Consider the following 22,519-nt stretch of genomic DNA (forward strand, 5'->3'; position numbering starts at 1 on the left):
GGGTCTACGTTAAAGCTCAGCCACACGGGAGCACAAACACTGCCTGCGAATAGTGAGATTGAAAAAAGTCGCAGGGCCATTTACGTCCTTTCGTTCCTTCTCCTCTCTTCTCTCTGCGGCTTCCTCCGATCTTGCCTCGATCACTCTGTAAGTAAAACCGCTCACGAATTTCATTATTTGTTTTGAAATTAATCGTAAATCTGTGATGTAATGGATTAGTGATTTGTTTCTCGTACTTTTTCTCTTTTAGCCGTAAATTTGAGTTTTTGGATGTTTATTTTGTATTCCTTGTTGCAGTAATAGCAGTTATTGTAGTAATCGATTTTGGAGTTTAGATTGTTGAAGTTCGCTAATTTGGAGGGTGTACTTGAGTGAATAAATGATGACCAAATGAATAGTATATTATGGGAAAAGATTGTTTGCTGCTGGAAAAATAATAATATGCTGCTGCAATTAAGAACGGGAGAGTTAATGGAGAAGAGTTGGCGCGATTTTCATTCAACCAAAGGGGGCTTTATATAACCATTTGCACAACAGAATTCAGCATGAAATCTGGAAAAAATATCTTATCCCTACTGGCTAGTTCATCCACAATGATTTATTCAACTGCAGTTAATTAAAATCATTCCTAAAGACCAGGTCAATACTACAAACGTGCATCTAACAAAAAGACAAATAAATTATAATTAATTTCTAACAATCCCTCCTTTAAACTGTACACTTTTAAGTTGCAGTTTATTTTTTTAGCTCCATCTTCAAGCCGAATTCTCCAAGATGCAAATGCCCAATAACCTTCTCAGATTTTGGAAGGGAAGAAATTTGAGAGGTTTAGTAAATATATCAGCCAACTGATCTTCACTTCTGCAGTACTTCAGATCAATTGTTCCATCATTGCTGAGATCTCTTAAAAAATAATACTTCACATCAATATGCTTGCTTCTTCCATTTAGTACGGGATTTTTGGAAAGATTGATAGTTGAGTCACAAAAAATTGTGATAGATCCTTCTTGCTTAAATGTAACTCTTCAAGAATTTTCCTAAGCCAGATAGCTTGACAAGCACAAGTTGTTGCAGCAACAAATCCATCTTCAATAGTTGACAAAGTAACAATTGGTTTCTTCTTGGATGACCACGAAACAGCACCTGTTCCTAGCATAAAAACATAACCTGAAATACTTCTTCCATCATCTTGATCTCCTGCATAATCACTGTCAGTAAATCCGAATAGGTCCAATCTTTTACCCTTCTTATAGAACAATCCAAAATCTTTAGTTCCTTGCAAGTAACGAAAGATTCATTTGGCAGCTAACAAATGCATTGTTGTTGGATTCTCCATATATTTGCTGATTAGACTTACAGAATGCTCAAACTCCCTACAATTTGCTTATAGAGAGTGTTGTCTACTATTTTTCCTCCATGATCCCTGGTTAAATTCAAGCCAAACTCAGTTGGAGTGTTTACAGGGTTGCAATCTTTCATGTGAAACCTGTTTGAAATTTCTCGCACATACTTCTTTTGACAAATAAAGATTCTACTAGTAGTCTGCACTACTTCTATACCAAGGAGGTAATGCATCATACCTAGATCAGACATTTCAAATTCAACCATCATGGACTTCTTGAATTCTTCAAACATGAAACTGTCATTTCCAGTGAATATAAATTCATCTACATATAAGCAGACAATGAGCATTTTTCCTCCATTTCCAACTTTAACAAAAAGTGTGTGCTCATATGGACATCTTGAAAGCCTTCCTTTAAAAAATAAGCCTCAATGCGACTATACCAAGCTTGTGGGACTTGTTTTAATCCATAAAGAGCTTTCTTTAATCTATACACCTTATGCTCATTTCCAATTTTAATATGACCAGGAGGTTGATCGACAAATATCTGTTCCTCTAAGTTTCCATGCAAGAATGCCAATTTGACATCCAACTGGAAGATAGGCCATGAATGTTGTGCTGCCAATGCGATCACCTATCTGATTGTATCATGTATTGCTATCGGAGCAAAAACTTCCGTATAGTCAACCCCATACTCTTGCTTGTATCCGTTAGCCACCAATCGCGCCTTATTCTTGTCAACTTTACCATTCTCCTTTAGTTTTGTTTTGAAGATGCACTTCACACCAATAGTTTTATGCCCTTTTGGAAGATTCGATAACTCCCAAGTATCATTTCTTTCAATGGCTGCAATTTCATCATCCATTGCCTTTTGCCATTTTGATTCTTTGACAGCACTTTTTCGAAGGTTGTAGGGTCACAATCTAAAAATAAAGCAAAGTATGTGATTGGAATTTTAATTTGATCAATTCTAGTTACCTCATAGTCTATCATCCATGCAGGCCTTTTTCAAATATGGTGAAGATGGGATTCAATTGCTGCATCAGTAGCTTCTGCTACTGTTGGTGAAGTTTCAGCACTTGCTAGAGCTACATTTGGTGGATTTTCAGGTATAGGAGCCACTGGAATTTGTTGTTGTAGGGGTTTCTGCATTTCTTCTTCAATTTCACTATCAAAAATGACTTGAGTAGGTTGCTGTCCATTCCAATTTCAAGTGCTTTCCTCATCGAAAATCACATCTCTACTTGTCACAATCTTCTTTGTCATTGGATTGAACAATTTATATGCTTTGGACGTTTCACTTACGCCGAGAAAGACACACTTTTCACCCTTATCATCAAGCTTTTTCCTTTTCTCATCCGGGACATGTACATATGCGATACAACCGAAAATTCTAAAGTGATCTACAGCTGGATTCCTCCCACTCCAAGCCTCTTCTGGTGTCATGTTTTGAACTGCAAAAATAGGATTCCTTTCAGGATATGAATGCTCCAATTCACAGCTTCCGGCTAAAAATTCTTCGGAATTCTCCCTCTTGCTAGCAAGCTTCTCACCATGTTGGGAATGGTTCTATTTTTCCTCTCTGATACACCATTTTGGTGTGGTGTATAAACAGCTGTGAGTTCTCTTCGAATACCATGAGCATCACAAAAACTTTCAAACTCCTTTGAGCATTATTCTCAACCACGATCAGTACAAAGAGTTTTAATTGTTTTTCCTGTTTCATTTTCAACACGTGCCTTGAAGCTTTTAAATGCACTAAAAGCTTCTGATTTTTCGGGTAAAAATTGAACCCAAGTTTTTCGACTCTGATCATCAACGAAGTTAATTAGGTATTTCTTACCCCCATTAGAAGATGGTTTTATCGGCCCACAAATATCGGAATGAACCAGCTCCAAAACATATTTTGCTCTCCATGACTTTCCTTGAGGAAATTGAGAACGATGTTGTTTGCCAACAACACATTCTTCACAAACTTTAGAAGATGTGTCAATTTGAGGAAGGCTCGTTACCATATTTTTTTGTTGGAGGGTCTTTAATCCAACAAAATTCAAGTGGCCATAGCAAAAATCAAAGCCATGAAGAATCTTTCACTTCAACCATAAAGGAAGGTTCACACCTACGAACTTCAACGGAAACAACCTGTATGAACTCATTTGAACAATAGCAATGGCTCCCTTAGAAAGATCATATATCTGACACGCACCATTCTTGATAGTAATTACATAACCTTTTTCTTGTAATTGTCCAGCACTTAACAAATTGCTCAAATCATGAACGTAAAAAACATTAGAAATTGTCTCTAAAAAACCGTTCTTGGTTCTTATACTAATATCACCTTCTCCCATTACATTCACAGTGGAATAATCACCAAAACTTACTGTAGAATGAAAGTCTTCATTTAAGTAAGAAAAATAATACTTACTTCCACACATGTGATTACTGCAACCTGTATCTACATACCATACATCTGACTGAGGTTCCTCACTGACTTGAACCGTCATCAACAAAGTTTCCACTCCTTTATTTTCTACAAAATTCGATTTCTCTCCCTTTTTCTTTATTGTTAGGTAGCTTTGTATAACATTCAGAACAATAATGACCAAAACTATGGCACTTGTAGCACTCTACCTTGGATTTGTCAAAGTGCTGACCACGTCCTCTAGCTTTGCCTTGATCATCATGAACTTTAAAATTTTGAGATTGTCTGCTGCCATCTCTATTACCTCGACCTCCTCTTCCTCTACCTGTACCTCTTTCCCTTCCTCTAAAATTTGAGAATTGAGTGAAGGTGGAAGCCTTTAGAGGTTGCTCATCTGTTGCTAAATTTTTGTTCATCTTTTGCTCATGGACCAATAAGGAACTTTGATGCTCATCAAGGGACATTGCATCTATGTCTTTGTATTCTTCAATTGAACAGGCAACATAGTCGAACTTTGGTGTCAAAGAACGTAATATCTTTTCAACAATGGCAACATCTTCCATCTTCTCACCATGGAATCTCATTTTGTTGGCTATCCCCATGGTCCTTGCACAATAGTTGGTAACATATATACCATCCTTCATTTGTAGAGTTGCAAAATCCCTTCTTAAGGCTTGAAGCTGTGCACACTTAACTTTGGAAGAGCCTTGGTATTTTTTCTTCATTGAATCCCAAATATCCTTGGAAGTTTCTTTTCTAAGAATAGTTTCCAGGATAGATCGATCAATGGCCTAGAAAAAGTAATTTTTTGCCTTCAAGTTTTTCGACTTTAGTCCTTCCAACTCTGTTTTTTGTGCTTCTGTTTGTGCCACTCCAACAGCAAGTGCTACAACACCAGATTCAATAACATGCCAGTACTCCGTAGACCTCAAGGAGTTCTCCATTAGCATGCTCCTGCAATACAAGGTTATGAAAAAATTACTCGAAAACTGGTTGCAAATCAGATGCATAACCCATTTTTAGAGGAATTATATATCCGACAAGAAGTAAAAATGTGAACAGATTGAATTTGTTTCCACAATAATGAGCAAATCAATGCAAAACAATTTGAATGTTTTTGCACTAAAATTCTTGGAAAGGGTGGATAGATTTTTCCCAAGAATGGCTGCCACGCGATTTATGCAACGTGATTTTTAAACCGCAAGTGTACGGTGTCAAGTTTTATAATATGGTAAAGAAGTTAGGATGTCGAACTCACAAGATTGATATTCAAATCAATTGAGTACTATAATTATTTTAGCTTTCCCTTTATTTAGAGGACCAAATTTTGAGTCAATGTTTTTATGCTAAATTAAAATTAAATAGGATGAACGATGTAAGTAAACGAGGGCAAATTATGAAGTTTCTTATCAAATTATGAATGCCTAGGGAATGATTTCACCATACATTCGACAATATTTTTCAACCGTATAACTATTTCTATCAATCTTTCCAAAATTTATGGGCAAAAACGCTAAAATGATTCTATTTCCCTCTCTCGAGCGCCAAATAAAATTTATTTTTATATATTAATTTTAATATCTCTATTCTGAATTAAGAATATAAAAATTATTAAGCACGTGGTTCTTAATTAAAATAAGCCTCAAAGATTCGCACTTTCTCTCGAAACCTACGAAATCAAAGTTATGTTGTCTTAGATCACGCCTAAATTTGCCTCTCTCGAGCGCCAAAACTTAGAACATCAAATCAGTAAATTAGTGGCCAGTTAATTGAAAGCATTGCGCACAAATAACATAAATAAATAAAAAGGAAAGATCAATTGAAATAATTATAACGGAATCCAAACATATCTCAAGTAGGCTACATTATCCCTAAAATAATTGTTTAGTTCATAACTGAGAAAATTGACATAAATAAATTAATAAGAAAGAACATAGAGAAGAAAAGGAATAGAAAAACTCGTTTTTGCCGCTCGATTTCTTCTTCCATTGTTGTCAAATTTTCTCAATTAACTTCCTCTTCTTTAATTGTATTGACCAATCGTGGGTTTTTCTCCAGATTTTTGCAATTGGCCGGCTAAACTCCTCTTTCCCATCACGTGTTCTTGCCGGCTGCTTCCAGTTTTCCTTGCTCGTTTTCCTCCTCTTAATTAGGTCTTTTAGGTAATATTTATAGTCTTCTCAAGTGTTGGACGATTTTGGATTGGAATGGGCCGAGAAAGAAATCCAAAAATATCAAAATACGTTTTCCCGTATAGGCGGCACCCGATTCGGGTGGAAAATTCCTTCAGCGCGTCTTTCAGTAATTTTAGGATAACTTTCTCGTCCGATGTCCAATTGAAGTGATTCAAAACTCGTTAGAAAGCTAACTCTAAGGGGCACAAATTTTCTTCAGATATTATTCTCCGCTTCGATCGTTTGCTATGTCAAAAATGAGTCTCAATGTGAGGCTGAAATTCCAGAGCACAACTTTTCGATTGGAAATTGATTTGTGATCATAGTTTGATCAAATTTGATCCCTTTGACATTTTTTTTCATCCAATTGACTCCTAGCATGTTCGGATCTTCATTGTGAGGTTCAACACAACTTTTCAATATTTGCGTTTTAGTCCCCGAACTTTGGATCTCTTACAATTTAGCAATTTTCCTCAATTTCGCCAACTTTTGTTTATTTCTTTAAATTTCATCAATCTACATCACAACATCAAAACACACAATAAAAAGCTCTAAAACACTCTCAAGAGTAACAAAATAACAAATTAGGTAACATAAATATTATGAGTGTAGAGCACTCATCAATGGCTCTGATACCATTGTTTGCTGCTGGAAAAGCAATAATATGCTGTTGCAATTAAGAACAGGAGAGTAAATGGAGAAGAGTTGGTGCGATTTTCATTCAACCAAAGGGGGCTTTATATAGCCATTTGTACAATAGAATTCAGCGTGAAATCTGGAGAAAATATCTTATCCTTATTGACTAGTTCATCCGCAATGATTTATTCAACTGCAGTTAAGTAAAATTATTCCTAAAGATTAGGTCAATACTACAAACGTGCATGCAAATAAAAGACAAATAAATTAAAATTAATTTCTAACAAAGATCCATTGCTATGTTCACAAAAATTATTATAAAGGACTAATAGAGTTCACTAATTTATATACTACTTTTTATAGACATAGTCGATGTCATATGTAAATTATTTAAATTGTTAATAACGGTCAACTGGCTGGTAAATTTGAGTCTCCGTCCTCTAGTTAGATTGTCGCATAATACATTGTGACCTTCTATTGGAGTTGAAGTTATTCAATTATATGGAGAAAAGATGTACATGGATGTTTGGATGTGAAATATGGTTTAGAGCTTTGGAGAAAAGATTGAAGGTCATCAAAAGTGAGCAAGGCAAAAAGCCTTGCTGCAGTATCTTCTTGCTGAAATGAGAAGCAAAGGCAGGAAAATCCTGCCTCTGAGCTCGAGCAGAGAAGAGAAGCTGGAACTCGAGCGGCACCTCCTGTAACTTGCGGAAAATTCAATTTTCTGAATTCCTAAATGTGAAACAACACATCTCTTTGTGGGGGAACACATTACTACAATGTATAGAAATTAAGATTTTGATCTTCCAACAACTTCAAACCCTAAATTCTAGTTTTATATTTTGTTCTTTGTCCTTTTGAGAGTTTTTGCTGATATGCTTGTCACTAACTCATTAAGGCTTGATTAATTCTCGGAGCTATTTGTCAGTGTTATCCTTTAAGCAACCTCAAAGGTGAGAGGAGGCAAATAAAGCTTCAGGACAACATTTATTCGGCACGTTCAAGCTTTTTGATTGTGGTCTTCTTTCATTCTTTATTTGAAGATTCTTGTTTCAATCTTCATTCTCCTTCATTTCTTTTGGCAAATTCAACACCTACATCATAAGAGACAAAGTCTTGAGTTTTTTATTGCGCTTGTGCTGGAGGCTTCTGGGAGAATAGAAAGTCTTGGTGGGATAGTCCATGAGCTGCCCTATGCTATCGTTCTTGAAATCGAAGTCAATCATTTTGGTTGGAAGCATTCTGATTTACTCTAATATCATGTATGCTTAGCTCTATAACTTAAATATATGCTACGCCATTGTATTATTAAATTACTCTTTCAATGTTTATTCTCTGTAGAAATTAAAAGAAACTTTTAAGAAGATAAGTGTTTCAATCGAATTGATCTGTCATCAATATTTTATAGATTCATCTTTCAATGACAGCTTTTAAATTCTTTTCTGGTTGGATCTCTCAGGAACTGGTGTTGTCTACAGTGTAGACTTGCAGTGTTCATTCTGTAGTGGTTCCAGCTAGTCACAACATGTGGAATTTTGCATCCAATTTTATAGCTGGAAGTATGGGCCTGAAGCATGATGTTCTGAAGCCAACACAGGATTCAATGGATTGCTCAGACGATGGAGTTTCTTCCATCGGCAGCAGAGAGGAGGGACTGGAATGCCCTATATGCTGGGAATCTTTTAACCTTGTCGAAAACATACCCTTTGTCTTATGGTGTGGTCATACATTATGTAAAAACTGCATACTGGGACTACAATGGGCTGTTGTGAAATTTCCTTCTTTACCTTATCAGCTTCCACTCTTTATATCTTGCCCCTGGTGCAATTTCTTATCGCTCCGCCTGGTGTATAGGGGAAACCTCAAATTTCCTCGTAAGAACTTCTTTCTTCTCTGGATGCTTGAGAGCATGAATGGTGACAGAGTTAAATCTCACTCTTCCACGTGTGGGGATCATCAGGCCATTTGGTCATCTAGCACAAAAGCACCCGGAAGCCGTACAGGGAACTCTAACCACCGGAGGGGTCAGTGTACTCATCATTCTGAGCATTTGGGATCTGGATCAAATAACAATGGTAATCAGTTCAATAGTTCTTTTGCTTTTGAGAGATTGCATTCATCCCTCACAAAATCCCTAGTTTTCTTTGTTCACTTGACAGCCAAGTTCCCCCTGGTCATAATTTTTCTCATCATCGTTTTATATGTCATACCTGCCAGTGCAGCCATCTTGGCCCTATATGTACTCATCACAGTTGTCTTTGCACTTCCATCTTTTCTCATTTTGTACTTTGCATATCCAAGCTTGGATTGGCTTGTTAGGGAGATTATCACATGAGGTGCCATGTCTTTGCATTTTCTGGTGCCCTGTGATTTCACCGCTGCACCACCAAAACTTGCAGTTCTTTAAGTTGTGAATCCATCGTTGTGCCATGGTTTCGCTGTAACAACACTTGTAAGAACTCCTTTATGTCTTTAGCCCTTTGATTGTTCTACGCCGTGTCAAAAAGTCTCTGTTAGGTTACTATATTTCCGGTTGGGTGCTTGTGTTTTTCATAATTGGCACCATCTGCCAATCAATGCTATTCTGTGTATAATGGTAATTCTAACAAGAATATTTGTTGGGCTTGATTGTATTTGTACATCATCATGGTTTTCTTGTGGCTTGAACTAAATCTATTGAATATCCTTTTGTATGCCTATGTTAATCTCTTACCATGCAAGTTTAGAAGTTTCTCATCTTTTGGTGCTTTAGTATTTGAAAGCAATTCTTTAGCCTTTTGAGTAGATGTTCCGAACCCGTCCGATGTAAAATGTCACTGCCTCATCTCAGATTTAGAAAAGTAATCAAAAAAAATTGTTGGGCCTGGATATTTTGTTCTGATGATAAAATGGCTGGAATACATTGCGAATAACTTTTGCCTCTTTTTCTTCGAGTGAGAATAGACCCTTCCTTGAGACTGGAACTTTTAAAAGATCAAAATAAAATCTAAATGCCTCTCTTTATCCTGTTTCTTTGTTGTGGATATTCAACTCCTATTTGGGTGGAGAGTCATCATCTCTTGACAACTCTCATCTACCAACCCCATATTGCGTTCGCTTGAGATAGAGAGGGAAGGGGGTTGAACGGGAGAGTCAAAGCTGTCCTTTATTGTCACTGTAATGTCATGTTTAAACTTTTGCTTGGATTTCAATTTTTTGCGAAGATTATAAATTAATAGAAATGAGTGATAGATTATTGATTAGTCTTATGAATACTATGGAAAGTGTGGTTAAAATTAATAATTTAACTTTAGATACAAAAATTCTTTTAGCAATTATGTACGACTTGAATGTCCAACTAGTGGTAAAATGTTTCCTACCAAACACTAGACAAAATGCATATATTTAAAGCTATCTAATTAATATTTATTTTTATCACGAATCTTGTGGAAACTATATTATTTATCTTGTTTTTTAAAATACATTTTGTTGAATAACAGATTTAGAAAAATATTCGAGGGCATGACAATGATCGAACAAGATTTTTAATTTGCAAATCTTAAAGAATAACTTTTTATCTTTATTTCGACTATATCTCTTCAAAATTCATTAATCGAGAAGTTTGTTGGACTCCAAAAAGCTTAAAGAGAGCTCCGACACCTCATATGCTTCAAGCTATCCTTTCCGTCTTTTTAAATAAACCCGACTAAAAAAGTATGAAAATAAATATAAGGGTCCGTCTGATTGCAAATATGAAATTTTGGTAGAAAGAAAACGAATTGAAGGGAATTGAATTGTCTAAAGTTTGTTTTAGTGGAATTGTCAATTAATAATATTTGATTGGTATGATTTTCCACCTTAAAAACATTACAATAAAAATATTTTTTGGTGTTCGTTTGACTTTGTTTTTCATGAAAATTGTTAATTTAAAGGATATCAGCTTCTACAATTGTTCTTATAATTTATTTCCATTATAAAAAAAAAATCCAAAAATATATATATATTTTGGTATTCGTTTGACTTCATTTTACATAAAAATTGTCAATTTAATGGATATTCTCTTTTACAATTGTTCCTAGAATTTGTTTACATTGCAAAACAAAAAAAAAACAAGAAAAAATAAGTGAAAAACATAAAACCACTTAGCCCATGGGAAAATAAATTCCCCAAAAATCTGAAAATTGTGATGCGAGGAAAATGTGAAAATGAATTGATGTAAAAATTTTGATTATCAAACAAGTCAAAAGTAAAAAATGAAATTACTTTCCATTTTTCATGAAAAATTTTGGGCTATGAAATACAGCCATAAATCCCCTCTCTCTCTCTCTCTCTCTCTCTCTCCCCACACGCATGCAGATAAACCGTCGCTCTATCTCCTCTACCGAAAACTCTGTAACAACAAAAACGCGTAAACTCACATAAAAAGCCTCATAGGAACTCTCAGAACACTGCAGAACTACAAGGCGTTGCTTGCACGATCTCTCTCTATCTCTATAAGCCTAAAGAATAATAAATAAGAGCGTAGAGATGGAAAAGGTGGATTCTTTTTTATTATTCAGCTTTCTTAGTCACTGGTATTAGTTATTGATTATTCCTTATTCAATTCGTTGCTTTTTAATGCTTTTCCTTCCGCAGATGTATAAATAAAGGAGATAAGGGCCTGAAAGAAATAGAGAAGGTACGAGTATTTCTTCAGTTTCGTTTTCCTCCTCATTAAACGAGTGTTATATAGGTTGACTATATATAACTTTTATTTTCAGGATTTTAGGTATTAAAAGTTCTTTTTATATTCCATTTTGATGGCTGAAGGAAGTATCAGTTCAATGGTGACTCCATAAAAATTGAATTAGACGTGAGAAACATGGGCAAAATCTCTTCAGGAATATCAGGTTCTTCATACAATGGAGGCAAAATTTATTCCCAGCAACGTAGATCATCCATTGGAGCATACGATGCTAGATACAATTCTAGAAGAGTTTCTACCGAGAAACTAGATTCTGCAAACAATGATCAAGAATCAATTCCCCATTATCTCAGAGCATCCACGGGTTCTTGCCATGATTTCTGTAAATATGGCAGGAAACATGCATTCGAAGTGAAGGAAAGGAGTAATATACCTAAGAGGACAACAAAACCTCCACTCAATGAGCAAAATTCTGTAGAGAAAACTATTCCAGGGGAACAAAAGAAGAAAATAGTTGTTAATCACAAGGCTTCATCAGGTGACAAATCCCATTTACCAGAGAATAAGTCTTCTCCAGTTGCCAAATCCTTTATATCTAAGCCCAAGCCATCCTTGAATTCCCAAAGATACTCCCCAGAGCAAAAGGCTTCACCAGGTAATATAACCCCTATGCAAAGGCACAAGCCGTCATCTTCCAAGAAAACGCCCTCACCATATCCCTTGGAAATTATCAAGAGGGAAACTGTGTTGTCCTCTAAAACAGTTGAAGTCACTTCGAAACAAGGTTCCTCAATTGATAATAATGTACCGGAGAATGAGAAGACAGAGAACGTGCCCGACAAGCATTCTCAGTCGGTAACAGTGAGACTATCCTCTTCCCCTAACACTTCAGATGGTATTCATGGAATACAAAGAAGAAACAATGATGTTAAAACTGGAGGAAAGATATTGGCATCCAAAGCATCTGTAAAGAAAGCTTTGACTCCTCTGCCTGCTTGTGTGTCCCCCAAACTCTCCCTCTGTAGAACAATGCCCTTGAAAACAAGAAAAGACATAAGCTTAAAACTGATGTCTCCTTTGAAGGATCGAAATAGAATACACAAGCCTGAGACTAAAAGATCAAGTGATGAGAATATTCCTGAGAAAACCTTGCATGTTATCAGAACAGATGGCCATGTCATTCAATCACATCCATCTCCATCAGCACTTGCTTGTTTGTCACTTGCAAAATCATCATCCTTGTTGTGTCATGGAGGAGGAGGAGAGACTGAATACGATGAAAGTGAAGTACATGAAATAATCTCTGACAGAAATGACACTGCAGAAGTTGGCGAAGTGAAATTGGGGAAGGAGAAACACATTAAGGTTCGTAGGAAGAATAGTGCAGTTGGTTCTGAAGATAGAGACGGTACTCCTGTGAAGTTAAAGTTCATGAGGGGGAAGGTAGTGGACCTCAAATCTGATCATTACAATCCTAGGAGACTCAAATTTAGGAGGGGAAGGGTCTTGGTAGAATACCAAGATGGCAAGGGTGATTTGAGAAGGAAAACTTTTAAAAATGGCACGGTCAATGATGACAAAAATGAAGCAGATCCTTCTTCTGAGAAGGTCGTTTTAAAGCATCAAGATGTGCAGGGGAAGAAAGATGCACAAGGTTTGTTTAATAATGTCATTGAAGAAACAGCAAGTAAGCTTGTTGAAAGCAGGAAGAGTAAGGTTAAAGCCTTAGTGGGTGCATTTGAAACTGTGATCTCTCTCCAATAAGTAAACCTACTTCACATGATGCCAGATGAGTGGCAAATTAACTTCCCCTCATGTTGTTGACATTGTAAAGGAATTTACGAGAATATGGAATATGTTGTGATACAATGAGTTCACAACCGTCAAATAATTTTAGTACACGGAATAGATTTCATGTGGATGCTCATTTATGGCTGGTTCTGATGTGGCTTCGGAGCCATTCCATGAAGGGTATGTTTGTTCTTTTCTTCTTTCTTAATTTTTAGATGGAAAATGGACGAAGAAAAAGAGGTGAATAGGATTGAAGACTATGAGTTCTTGACAGTTTGAATTGTCTTTCTTTGCATTTCCTCCATATTGACATAGGTTCTGTGGTTTCCTCAAGACAATTTATTTGACCTTTTGGTGGCTTAACTTGTGTTCAAGATCAGGACTGGATGTACATCGCCAGATGATTGGGGGCCAACCTCCCACTCTCTGATGCGGTATTCATTAGCTTGTCGGCATTGGATTTGATCACGCAACAAGCCCAGGGACTGATTTGGGGGGACTGGACAGGGCTGTAGTCCCCGAGGTTGTGTTTTTTTTTTTTTTTTTATTAAAGGAATATATCGTGCCTCATATTAAGTCGTGTTATCAAGTAGAGAAAAGTAAATAGATAAAATTATACATGTTATACTCTAAATTATTGCACAATTTATGCGTTTGTAAAAATTACTTTATCTATTGAGATTCTTTATTTTCTTACAAATATCATCAAGGAAAATGATAAACAAGCAGGGGCCTTGGGGACCAGCACCCCCTCCAATAGGAGGCGCCACATAGGTGCCCCGTCACATGGGCCTGTCAAGGCCCCTATCCAAATACATCAAATTGGGTATGCGGTGTGAAGGGACAGGTGAAAGGTGCAACAGAGTCAAACATGTTTGGTTGTACTCTTAAGTTTTTGTTTAAAAGTGATTATCAAAATTACATTTTTTTTGTACTTACGAGACTTTCTTTTCAAAAACTATTAACAGTACATAAAATATCCTCGGTAATAAGCTGATGGGCCTAGGAAAATACTAGCCCATGGGATTTCGGAAGGGAGGACTGGCTGTTGGGGAATCTTTATTGGGCCTCGACATCGTATCAAATATGGGGTGGCCCAAACATTTAATGGAGTTCGTTAGGAAGCCCATTTCAAAACAGGCCTCTAATTAGATTTGTTTCAAGATTTGTTATCCAGTCTAATCCTAACTTTCTTTTTTTCTGATGATCCTCTCCTTTTGCCATATCCTTCCATTGATTCAAATTTAGGTCATTTACATATGTAGTATTTTCTCAATTTTTATTTTTGAGTAAAACATTATTCTCGTTCAGCACTTTAATCTTTCGATATAGCTGCAATTCCTTTTGATTTGATTAAAAGTACATTTACTTTAAGCGGAGTCAATTCCTCGAAAGAAGTGTCTGAAAGCATGCATGCTTTGGGATACGCATTCCTTTACTGCCTGCACCTAAATGACTTCTACGGTCATTCGTCATTCGGTTGTTTATTGTTTAAAATAACTTATATTTAACTCTTGCCCTCAAAGGTTACTGACCCAAGGTCGTCTAACGATCAACCTAAGAAGAGGTCCAAGATTATTAAATTTTAGCCGTTCAAATCTGGGGCAAGTCTTCGAATTCTAAGTTAGGTAATATAGTCTTTTTTCATTTGAGGTCAATATGAAGTAATAGAGGTACTCTCGCAAGTACTATCTCATTAGTTGGACATAACCATCAACATGAATTTTATGGTAGTTCAAGAAAGAACAATGTTAGTCCATTAGAAATTATCTCCTACCCACTAATCATTTGCATCTCAAGTTCCGTGAATAGTCAGGGCATTGAGGAATATTCAAAAAAGCATTTGAGAAGAAAATAGATCGATTTGATAAAAGCCATTATCAACTTAAATTCTTGGTTTCTTAACTTTCATCAATGATTTTGGTAAAAAAAAATCAGGGGAATGCCAACAGACATCTATTATTGAATCCACCCGATCCAATAGTACCCATTTTGGGAATGTCTAGTGCCAATGTCACTATTGGTCTAGTTCATTTCGAGGCAAGCGTATCATTTTATAATTAAAAGGATAAGTTTAAAGAAAATGATTTGGAGTTCTTGCAAAGTATTATAGATTATTGGGATAGATACATCCGTTTAACTATACAAATAAAAATCGAAATTTTTTTTATCAAAGATAAGAAAGCTATTTCCTTCACAAATAAATAGTCTTCTTCAAAATAAATCTACCAATTATGACTCGAAATGCTGTACAAGTAATTTTGTATTAAAGAGAGAGAGAGAGAGAATAACCAACCCACAATGGATAGAAAAAAGTATAGTAATGCTATGAATGATGCAATATCTAATAAGCACAAGAAAAGAGTAATAGACCAAACCAGCCTAAGAAACGAAACAGTCCCTCCCTCAAAGTCTAAAAAATACGACATGCCAACGATAGACAATTATCTTAATGCCCACCGTGGACAGAAGATTAGCTTTGTAGATCCCATTAAGAGTGTGAACTGTTCTAAGGTACCTTAAGAATCAAAAGCAAAAAAAGTTGCACTAGAATTCACATTCGTATCATGGAGGAGTGGCATTTTGTCTCAAACTGCAAACAGAACGTCGAGAATGGGGTTGTTGAATAAACCGATGGAAAATATATGCGTGTGTATTCGAAGTTGAATCGTCACGCAATACAAACATTTCAGCCAGGTTTTTTAAGAACTGTACCCCAAGAATACTTGGAAATAAAAGTCAAGCAAAATCTAAGAACTGTATTGTAAATTTACACAACGGAGAGTCGTCTTTTTTTCTTATGACGGGGGTGTATGGAGAAAAGTGTTACTATGTAGAAGAGATGTATCATCAATTCCTCATCGTGTCTGAGAAAAAGCTTCTCGGTTATCAGAGTACGTATCTGAATCAGGCTCTAATTTTCTGAAGACTAGCTTCTGTTGTGGAAGCTGACCATTGCCAAATGCCATGACTTCTGTATCTATCAAAATTGAATCCTCGTCTTTGAACTCTCCTCTCAGGATTCCCTTGGCGAGCTCATTTTCAACATATTGTTGGATCACCCGCTTCACTGGTCTGGCACCGTAGTTTGGATCATACCCGAGACTTCCAAGAAGTTCAACTGCAGCATCGGTCACCTCAATCTTCATCTTCTGATCCGCTATCCTCTTTTGTACTCGTTCCAACTGTCAAAAAAAATTCACGACAGGGATTAGCTGAGGCATTATTCCAACATTTATATATATATATATGAAGTGACAACATGCTTAGCTCAACCACCATTGAAGAACAACTTACCTGTAACCTGACAATACTGCTAATCTGTTCACGATCAAGAGGCTGGAATACAATGTATTCATCAACACGGTTCATGAACTCAGGGCGGAAAATTGATCTGGCCGCCTCCATTACCCTCTGCTTTATAGTTTCATAAGCCATCTCCTTAGGCAAGCTGTCATCATCTGTGTTAAGTATGTACTGTGAACCCACATTTGATGTCATAATGATTACAGTGTTAGTGAAACTCACAGTGCGACCCTGTGAGTCAGTTACTCTACCATCATCCAGGATTTGAAGGAACACATTAAATACATCAGAATGAGCCTTTTCTATCTCATCAAACAAAATAACTGCATATGGCCTCCTCCGAACAATCTCTGTTAACTGCCCTCCTTCTTCGTACCCAACGTAACCTGGGGGGGCTCCAATCAACCGTGAAACTGCATGTTTTTCCATGTACTCACTCATATCAATCCGTACAAGAGCTTCTTCAGTGTTGAACATATAGGAAGCAAGTGCCTTTGCAAGCTCTGTCTTTCCAACACCGGTAGGACCCATGAACATGAAGCTAGCAATAGGACGGTGGGGATCTGAAAGGCCCGCTCTGGATCTTTGAATAGCCTCCGCCACGGATCTTACTGCAGGATCTTGACCGACCACACGTTTATGTAACTCTTCCTCCAAATGCAACAGCTTCTCCCTCTCCGATTGTTGTAGTTTGGAAACAGGAATTCCTGTCCATTTACTAACAATCTCAGCAATATCGCTACCTACTACTTCTTCTCTAAGCATGGACTTTCCAGACTTCATATACTCGTCCAGTTCTTTTTCTGCAGTTTCCAGTTGTCGCTGCAGAGAGTTTAGGCTCCCATATTTCAATTCAGCAGCACGGTTGAGATCATACTCCCTCTCAGCTTGCTGGATCTCTACATTTACTCTGTCAATCTGTCACATAAATATTCATTTAGGTTCTACAGATATAACTCCCTTCAATGGATAAGTTTTCCATGTGAAACTTTAATGGCAGACTCACAATTTTACCATGCCATTCTTATAATACAAATTGAGATATTCATTTTTACTTATATGAACTGGCAACCATATCGATGCTCAAAGCAATCTGAAAGGAAAACAAATTAGCCTACTTATCATAGTACCAAGAAAAAGTGCGTACCTCTTCCTTGATAGATTGTATGCGTGTCATGACAGTTTTTTCATGCTCCCACTGCTCATTCAGCTCAGCTTGTCTCTGCTTCAAGAGAGACAACTCTGCCTCAAGGCGATTTAGCCTATCTTTTGATGCTTTGTCAGTGTCATTGGTAAGAGAGAGCCTTTCCATCTCAAGTTTCAGAACAGCACGGTTAATTTCATCAAGGGCGGTTGGTTTTGAAGTGATTTCCATTTTCAATTTGGCTGCTGCTTCATCAACAAGGTCAATAGCTGCAATTGATATGCAAAATTAGTACTTGCAGTGATTTCTATTGCTTTGATTAGATCCATAGATTCTTTCCAGTGAGACAATGGAGAACACTCGGTCTCTAGAACTTACACTTCCGATAGAAAAATTGTCATTGCAGTTAGTTTATTTTGAAAATAACACTTCAATATGCAAGACTTATTTTTTTGCAATAAGCTGGCAGGGTCATCAGTAAATTAATAGAAAGAAGACAGGCCATGCAATAAAATTTCATCTAACCAACATGTCACACTAATACAGGAGGAAATTTGCAGATTTGATCTTGAAAACATTTATTGACAAAAATGTGAAATAAAACAACTCTAATTGCCTAGCACACCTTCAAGTTTAAACTACTACACATTCTGGGACTCCTGAGTGATGGCAAGCATCAAGAAGTCAATCTTAAACAGATTAATTATGAATAGAATATTATATTTAGCACCTGTTTGGTTTAGATAAAATCAAAATTTAAGAAGATTTTGATAAACAAAGATGAAATATGTGATTGAAAAGTTGTGGCACCCGTGGAATGTGAATGTAAACTTTGATTTAGATTTTAATAAAAAAATTTAGCTGAACAAAACAGGGGCTTAGTATTGTACCTTTATCAGGTAGGAAACGTCCACTGATGTAACGGTCCGATAGTATTGCAGCTTCAACAAGGGCACTGTCTGAAATGCGGACTCCATGGTGCAGCTCATACCTTTCACGCAGTCCACGGAGAATAGAGATGGTATTATCCACTGAAGGTTGATCAACATAAACTTGCTGGAACCGGCGCTCCAGGGCCGGATCTTTCTCAATGTACTTACGATATTCATCCAGAGTTGTTGCCCCAATGCATCGTAGCTCTCCACGACCAAGCATAGGCTTCAAGAGATTGCCAGCGTCCATTGCACCATTGGTAGCACCTGAAAATAATCAAAATATTTGTTTTTGACTTCTAAGATATTAAATGACAGCCACATTTCGCATCATATCTGCATATGCATGCAAGGGGTTGGTGCAATTCACGAACAAAAAAAAAAAAAATGCTAGAAGAAGAAAATGAGATACTATGCAAAATAATACCAAAAGAAAATATTTGATCAGAAATTAGCATTACCTGCACCAACCACTGTGTGGATCTCGTCTATAAAAAGAATTATTTGGCCATCTGAATCAGTCACTTCCTTGAGCACGGCCTTTAATCTATCTTCAAATTCTCCACGGTATTTTGCACCAGCTATGAGTGCTCCCATGTCGAGGGATATCAGCTGCATTAAGAAAGGGAACTGCTTACACCTTTGTTACTTTCTAAGGGAAATGCTGCACGTTTGTGAATGTGTTGGGCATTGGGGGAGTGTGTATATACATGTCCCAAGAGAATTTACAGTTAAATTTCTACATCACTCACCTTACGGTTCATTAAAGCCTGAGGGACATCTCCTTGGACAATCCTCTGAGCAAGCCTGTCAAACAAGGATGCCATTATGGCAAAAGGAAGAGGAATTCTAGTACAAGAAGCGCTCTATAAAAGGAAAAATAACATATACTGAATTTAGTTAGGCTACCACTACGAGCAAATACAAGAACCACAGTTCTCAGAATGAGTTCATAGGAAGGCAGTTTTTCGAACTGTTACTCATTCCAAACACTGCCAGGTTGATAATTTACATGCCAAGTAACTTATTTTTGTGTCACAAATTCATGCTCACAATTCAGACGGCTAACTATTTCTGACTGCATATAAAACCATGGCTGGTCAGATGCACAACACAATGCAGATGGACCTTACATCTTACCCTTCAGAGATTGCAGTTTTTCCCACACCTGGCTCACCAATTAGAACAGGATTGTTCTTTGTTCTCCTAGAAAGAATCTGAATGCATCTGCGTATTTCATCATCTCTTCCTATTACAGGGTCCAGCTTCCCAGCTCTTGCCATCGCAGTTAGATCCTTCCCATATTTTTCTAGTGCTTCATACTTCCCCTCGGGATCTGTTCAAGACTATTTAGGTTAGACATTTTTGATATTATACTTAATAAGAAAAAACTCCCAGTACATTTCCTATCGCATAAAACTAAAACCAAAGAACAAAAAGTCATCAAACAACATCAGAATGTCTAATCCCATGAGCTGTTACAGTACCGCAAAAAGAGCTTTATTTGGATTTAATCACTCAGCATACCTTTTTTATTCAGAGAAACAAGTCTAAACCGTATTGACTACAACAATGAACTTACTGTTTTCTATGAGCAAAAAACCAAGAATCTCCGCTTTTTTAGATATATAATTGTCTTTTGAATTCTCAACTAGCGTGAAAATGTATAGCTACAGAACAAATATACTTTCAACAAATTCATACACAGCTATCATTGCAAATTCCAGCTGGATGACCAAACTTCTAAAGACGGGCTAGTTATAGATTGGGATTAAATAATTTGCTCTGTATAATGTCTGGTGTAAATCAAAAATTACAATTCCTGATTTTGAGAGCTATGTCAAAAAATCTCTGCAGCTTGTGTGAATAAATAATAGTTTTTTAATTTAACAAACCGTTGTCAAACTATCCTCAGGCGGGCCAAACAAGACCTGGGAGAATTATAAAATAGAAGTCTCAACTAACATTTTTCAACAGAAGAGGAGATTTGACAAAGTTCACACATCACAATAAAGTGCATAGTGGACATGCTACATGGTCACACCACCACAGCCTTCCTAAGGGCAATCAAAGCTGCATCATTCATACTCATTCACAGCCTCTTAATCATGTGAGTGAAGTACATATAATATATATCATAACGGCAAGAAGAAAAATATAACAACAATACAGTTCAACCAAATGTCCCCTCGCCAAGCAACAAAAAAGGACAGATTCCATCTCCTGACCCGAACTCATCAAATATTCCCTGAACAGATTCATTATAGAAATTATAAATCAGAGTATCAGCCCAAACAAGCAGAACATTTGTTACCTTGGTCAATAACTGTTTGGCGTCCCCTTATGGACTGAATAGCATCTTTCAGAGTTTTTAGAGAAATTTGGAAATCCTTGAATAGTTGTTTCCCAAACCGGTTATCTTGTACGAAGCCTAGCACTAAATGCTCAACGGACACAAAAGAATCACCATACTCTTTCTTGAACTCCCTTGCTCGCTGTATAAGCCCTTCCAGATCTCTTCCTAACATTGATCCAGCTGAATCACCTAGAACCTGGTATTTTTCCACGGATTAACACTCCAAAAATATAGTTAGGTCAATCATGCAGATGCGATGTAGAAATTGAACTTTCAGATTCATCAAAAAAATGTCAACATCCTACACAAAGAATTGATTGAAGATCACATACATAACAGAGGACAATTTCAAATTTTCTGATTTCTACATTCTGATATCAGAAATAACACTCAAACCGACAGCCGCAAGCTTGTAAAGAATATTTCAGTTCCATATGCCATTCTGAGCCCAAGCTCTAAAATTAGGAGCAGCTCAATACCAGAAAACTTTTCTTTTTTTAATGTCTGGAGCAACAAAACAACTACACAAAGCATTTCAACCTTAAATAAAATGCCAAAGCCGGCACATTTTATTTGACAAATAACACAAATACGAACACAGTTCTCTTATAGCAAGATCAGACTTAAAACACATTTAAACAACTTCCAAATCCATCCCAACTAAAAGAAACAATAATTTTCAAAGTCAAAATCAATTTCATATTCAAGCAATTGGAGAGCCAAATTTTTCTCGTAAAACTAATGCAACAATGAACTTAGAAAACTACCTTCGGCTGCCGTTGAATGTACTTATCCGTAGCTTCAAGAAGTCGAGTATTGTCCACACCAGCCTTAGAGAATATCCGGCGAGCAAGCCCATTCTTCTGCTCCAAAAGAGCCTTCATTAAATGCTCCGTCTCCACTATCTGATGTTTGTTTTCCTTCGCCACTTCCGGTGACGATACAATTGCTTGCCACGCCATTTCCGTGAATTCCTGCTGTGTAATCTGCTGTAAAGAAAATATCCCAGAACATTGAATTACAACAAATTAAGTAAAGTAAAATTCTAGGGAAAAAAGCCAATACTAAACTTACTCTTCCAGCCGATGCATCACATCGAACAACAAATGAACCCAAACTCCTGCCGACTTTATCACGTTTCGGGATGAAACACGCATCCCTTTGCTTCAATTTTAAGGAATTAAGGGTTTTTAGATCTCCAGGTCTCGCTGAGAAGTTCACAGACACCGGAGACTGGTAAAACAAGGCAGCTCTGTTCATACCATTAGACGATGTAACACACTGAACGCCAGCGAACGCCGTCGTTGCAGCCATTGCAATAAGATTTTTCTCTGTTTTCTCTGCGTTACAGCGGATTTAAAAAGATGGGTTTCGCTGGAGTTCGAGATTAAAGGGCGAATTTGTCTACAGAGAAAAAACCTTTGAGTAAGAATTTAATAAAGCGGGGAGAATTCTGGCAGGTTCTTGAAAATTTTGTGTGAAGCTAAAATAGAGTGTTCGGGATATAGTGAAAGGGAGAGGGAGGATTTGTTTGGGTTACACGAGAGTGTACGGTAAAGTTGGGACAACGTTTTTTTTTTTTTTTTTTTTTTTTTTTATGGGGGGGATGGCATGGGTATCTAGGTATAGTTCGCTTGAATTATGAAAAGCCCTTTTATAAGTTGCATGCTTCTTGGAAAGGAACTTATTGTTTTCTTGAATTTATTATTTCAAAAGCATGGTCTTTATTAATCATTGAACAACTTAATTTTTG

The 22,519-nt window shown here is 36.8% G+C and overlaps 4 protein-coding genes across 7 annotated transcripts; 2 read left to right on the forward strand and 2 right to left on the reverse strand.

Annotated features, from left to right (window-relative positions):
• On the forward strand, positions 1–9,273 carry LOC111400905. Of its 3 annotated transcripts, none has more exons than XM_023028365.1 (3): positions 5–147; positions 2,344–2,451; positions 8,034–9,273. In XM_023028365.1, exon 3 carries the CDS (start codon positions 8,100–8,102, stop codon positions 8,907–8,909), a length of 810 nt encoding a protein of 269 aa, XP_022884133.1. In that variant the 5' UTR covers positions 5–147; positions 2,344–2,451; positions 8,034–8,099; the 3' UTR covers positions 8,910–9,273. The 3 variants fall into 3 exon arrangements, with proteins under 3 accessions (XP_022884132.1, XP_022884133.1, XP_022884134.1); XM_023028366.1 differs by lacking the exon at positions 2,344–2,451 and adding an exon at positions 7,503–7,836; XM_023028364.1 differs by lacking the exon at positions 2,344–2,451 and having other exon boundaries at positions 1–147.
• Positions 3,433–7,800, reverse strand: LOC111400168. The gene is made up of 5 exons (XM_023027597.1): positions 7,673–7,800; positions 4,608–4,718; positions 3,974–4,520; positions 3,768–3,900; positions 3,433–3,722 (listed from the first exon to the last, which is right to left on the reverse strand). The coding sequence occupies exons 1-5, from the start codon at positions 7,798–7,800 to the stop codon at positions 3,433–3,435; spliced, it is 1,209 nt and encodes a 402-aa protein (XP_022883365.1).
• Positions 9,274–10,904: 1,631 nt separating the features above from the next.
• Positions 10,905–13,613, forward strand: LOC111400906. The gene is made up of 3 exons (XM_023028367.1): positions 10,905–11,089; positions 11,189–11,231; positions 11,314–13,613. Exon 3 carries the CDS (start codon positions 11,415–11,417, stop codon positions 12,999–13,001), a length of 1,587 nt encoding a protein of 528 aa, XP_022884135.1. The 5' UTR covers positions 10,905–11,089; positions 11,189–11,231; positions 11,314–11,414; the 3' UTR covers positions 13,002–13,613.
• A 2,022-nt stretch (positions 13,614–15,635) lies between these two features.
• Positions 15,636–22,275, reverse strand: LOC111400907 (chaperone protein ClpB3, chloroplastic). Of its 2 annotated transcripts, none has more exons than XM_023028369.1 (10): positions 21,841–22,275; positions 21,534–21,752; positions 20,725–20,962; positions 19,551–19,746; positions 19,163–19,217; positions 18,872–19,022; positions 18,369–18,677; positions 17,482–17,747; positions 16,326–17,252; positions 15,636–16,213 (listed from the first exon to the last, which is right to left on the reverse strand). In XM_023028369.1, exons 1-10 carry the CDS (start codon positions 22,078–22,080, stop codon positions 15,887–15,889), a joined length of 2,928 nt encoding a protein of 975 aa, XP_022884137.1. In that variant the 5' UTR covers positions 22,081–22,275; the 3' UTR covers positions 15,636–15,886. The 2 variants fall into 2 exon arrangements, with proteins under 2 accessions (XP_022884137.1, XP_022884136.1); XM_023028368.1 differs by having other exon boundaries at positions 21,534–21,755.
• Between the last annotated feature and the right edge of the window lie 244 nt (positions 22,276–22,519).

This window comes from Olea europaea, chromosome 10 (genome assembly GCF_002742605.1).
Source record: "Olea europaea var. sylvestris chromosome 10, O_europaea_v1, whole genome shotgun sequence".
Lineage (NCBI taxonomy): Eukaryota > Viridiplantae > Streptophyta > Magnoliopsida > Lamiales > Oleaceae > Olea > Olea europaea.

Bases quoted from the DNA above. Each gene is read 5' to 3' on its own strand.
- LOC111400168 (XM_023027597.1), bottom strand. From the start codon at position 7,800: ATGATTGACTTCGATTTCAAGAACGATAGCATAGGGCAGCTCATGGAC. The intron at 4,521-4,607 runs GTTGGAAGGACT...AACTATTCTTAG, and splicing joins ACAGAAGCACAAAAAACAGA to AAAAGAAACTTCCAAGGATA. The intron at 3,901-3,973 runs GTAGAGTGCTAC...CTAACAATAAAG, and splicing joins AGCACTTTGACAAATCCAAG to AAAAAGGGAGAGAAATCGAA.
- LOC111400905 (XM_023028364.1), top strand. From the start codon at position 8,100: ATGTGGAATTTTGCATCCAATTTTATAGCTGGAAGTATGGGCCTGAAG.
- LOC111400906 (XM_023028367.1), top strand. From the start codon at position 11,415: ATGGGCAAAATCTCTTCAGGAATATCAGGTTCTTCATACAATGGAGGC.
- LOC111400907 (XM_023028368.1), bottom strand. From the start codon at position 22,080: ATGGCTGCAACGACGGCGTTCGCTGGCGTTCAGTGTGTTACATCGTCT. The intron at 19,023-19,162 runs GTGAGTGATGTA...TTCTTAATGCAG, and splicing joins AGGCTTTAATGAACCGTAAG to CTGATATCCCTCGACATGGG. The intron at 16,214-16,325 runs GTAAGTTGTTCT...TTTTTTTGACAG, and splicing joins GCAGTATTGTCAGGTTACAG to TTGGAACGAGTACAAAAGAG.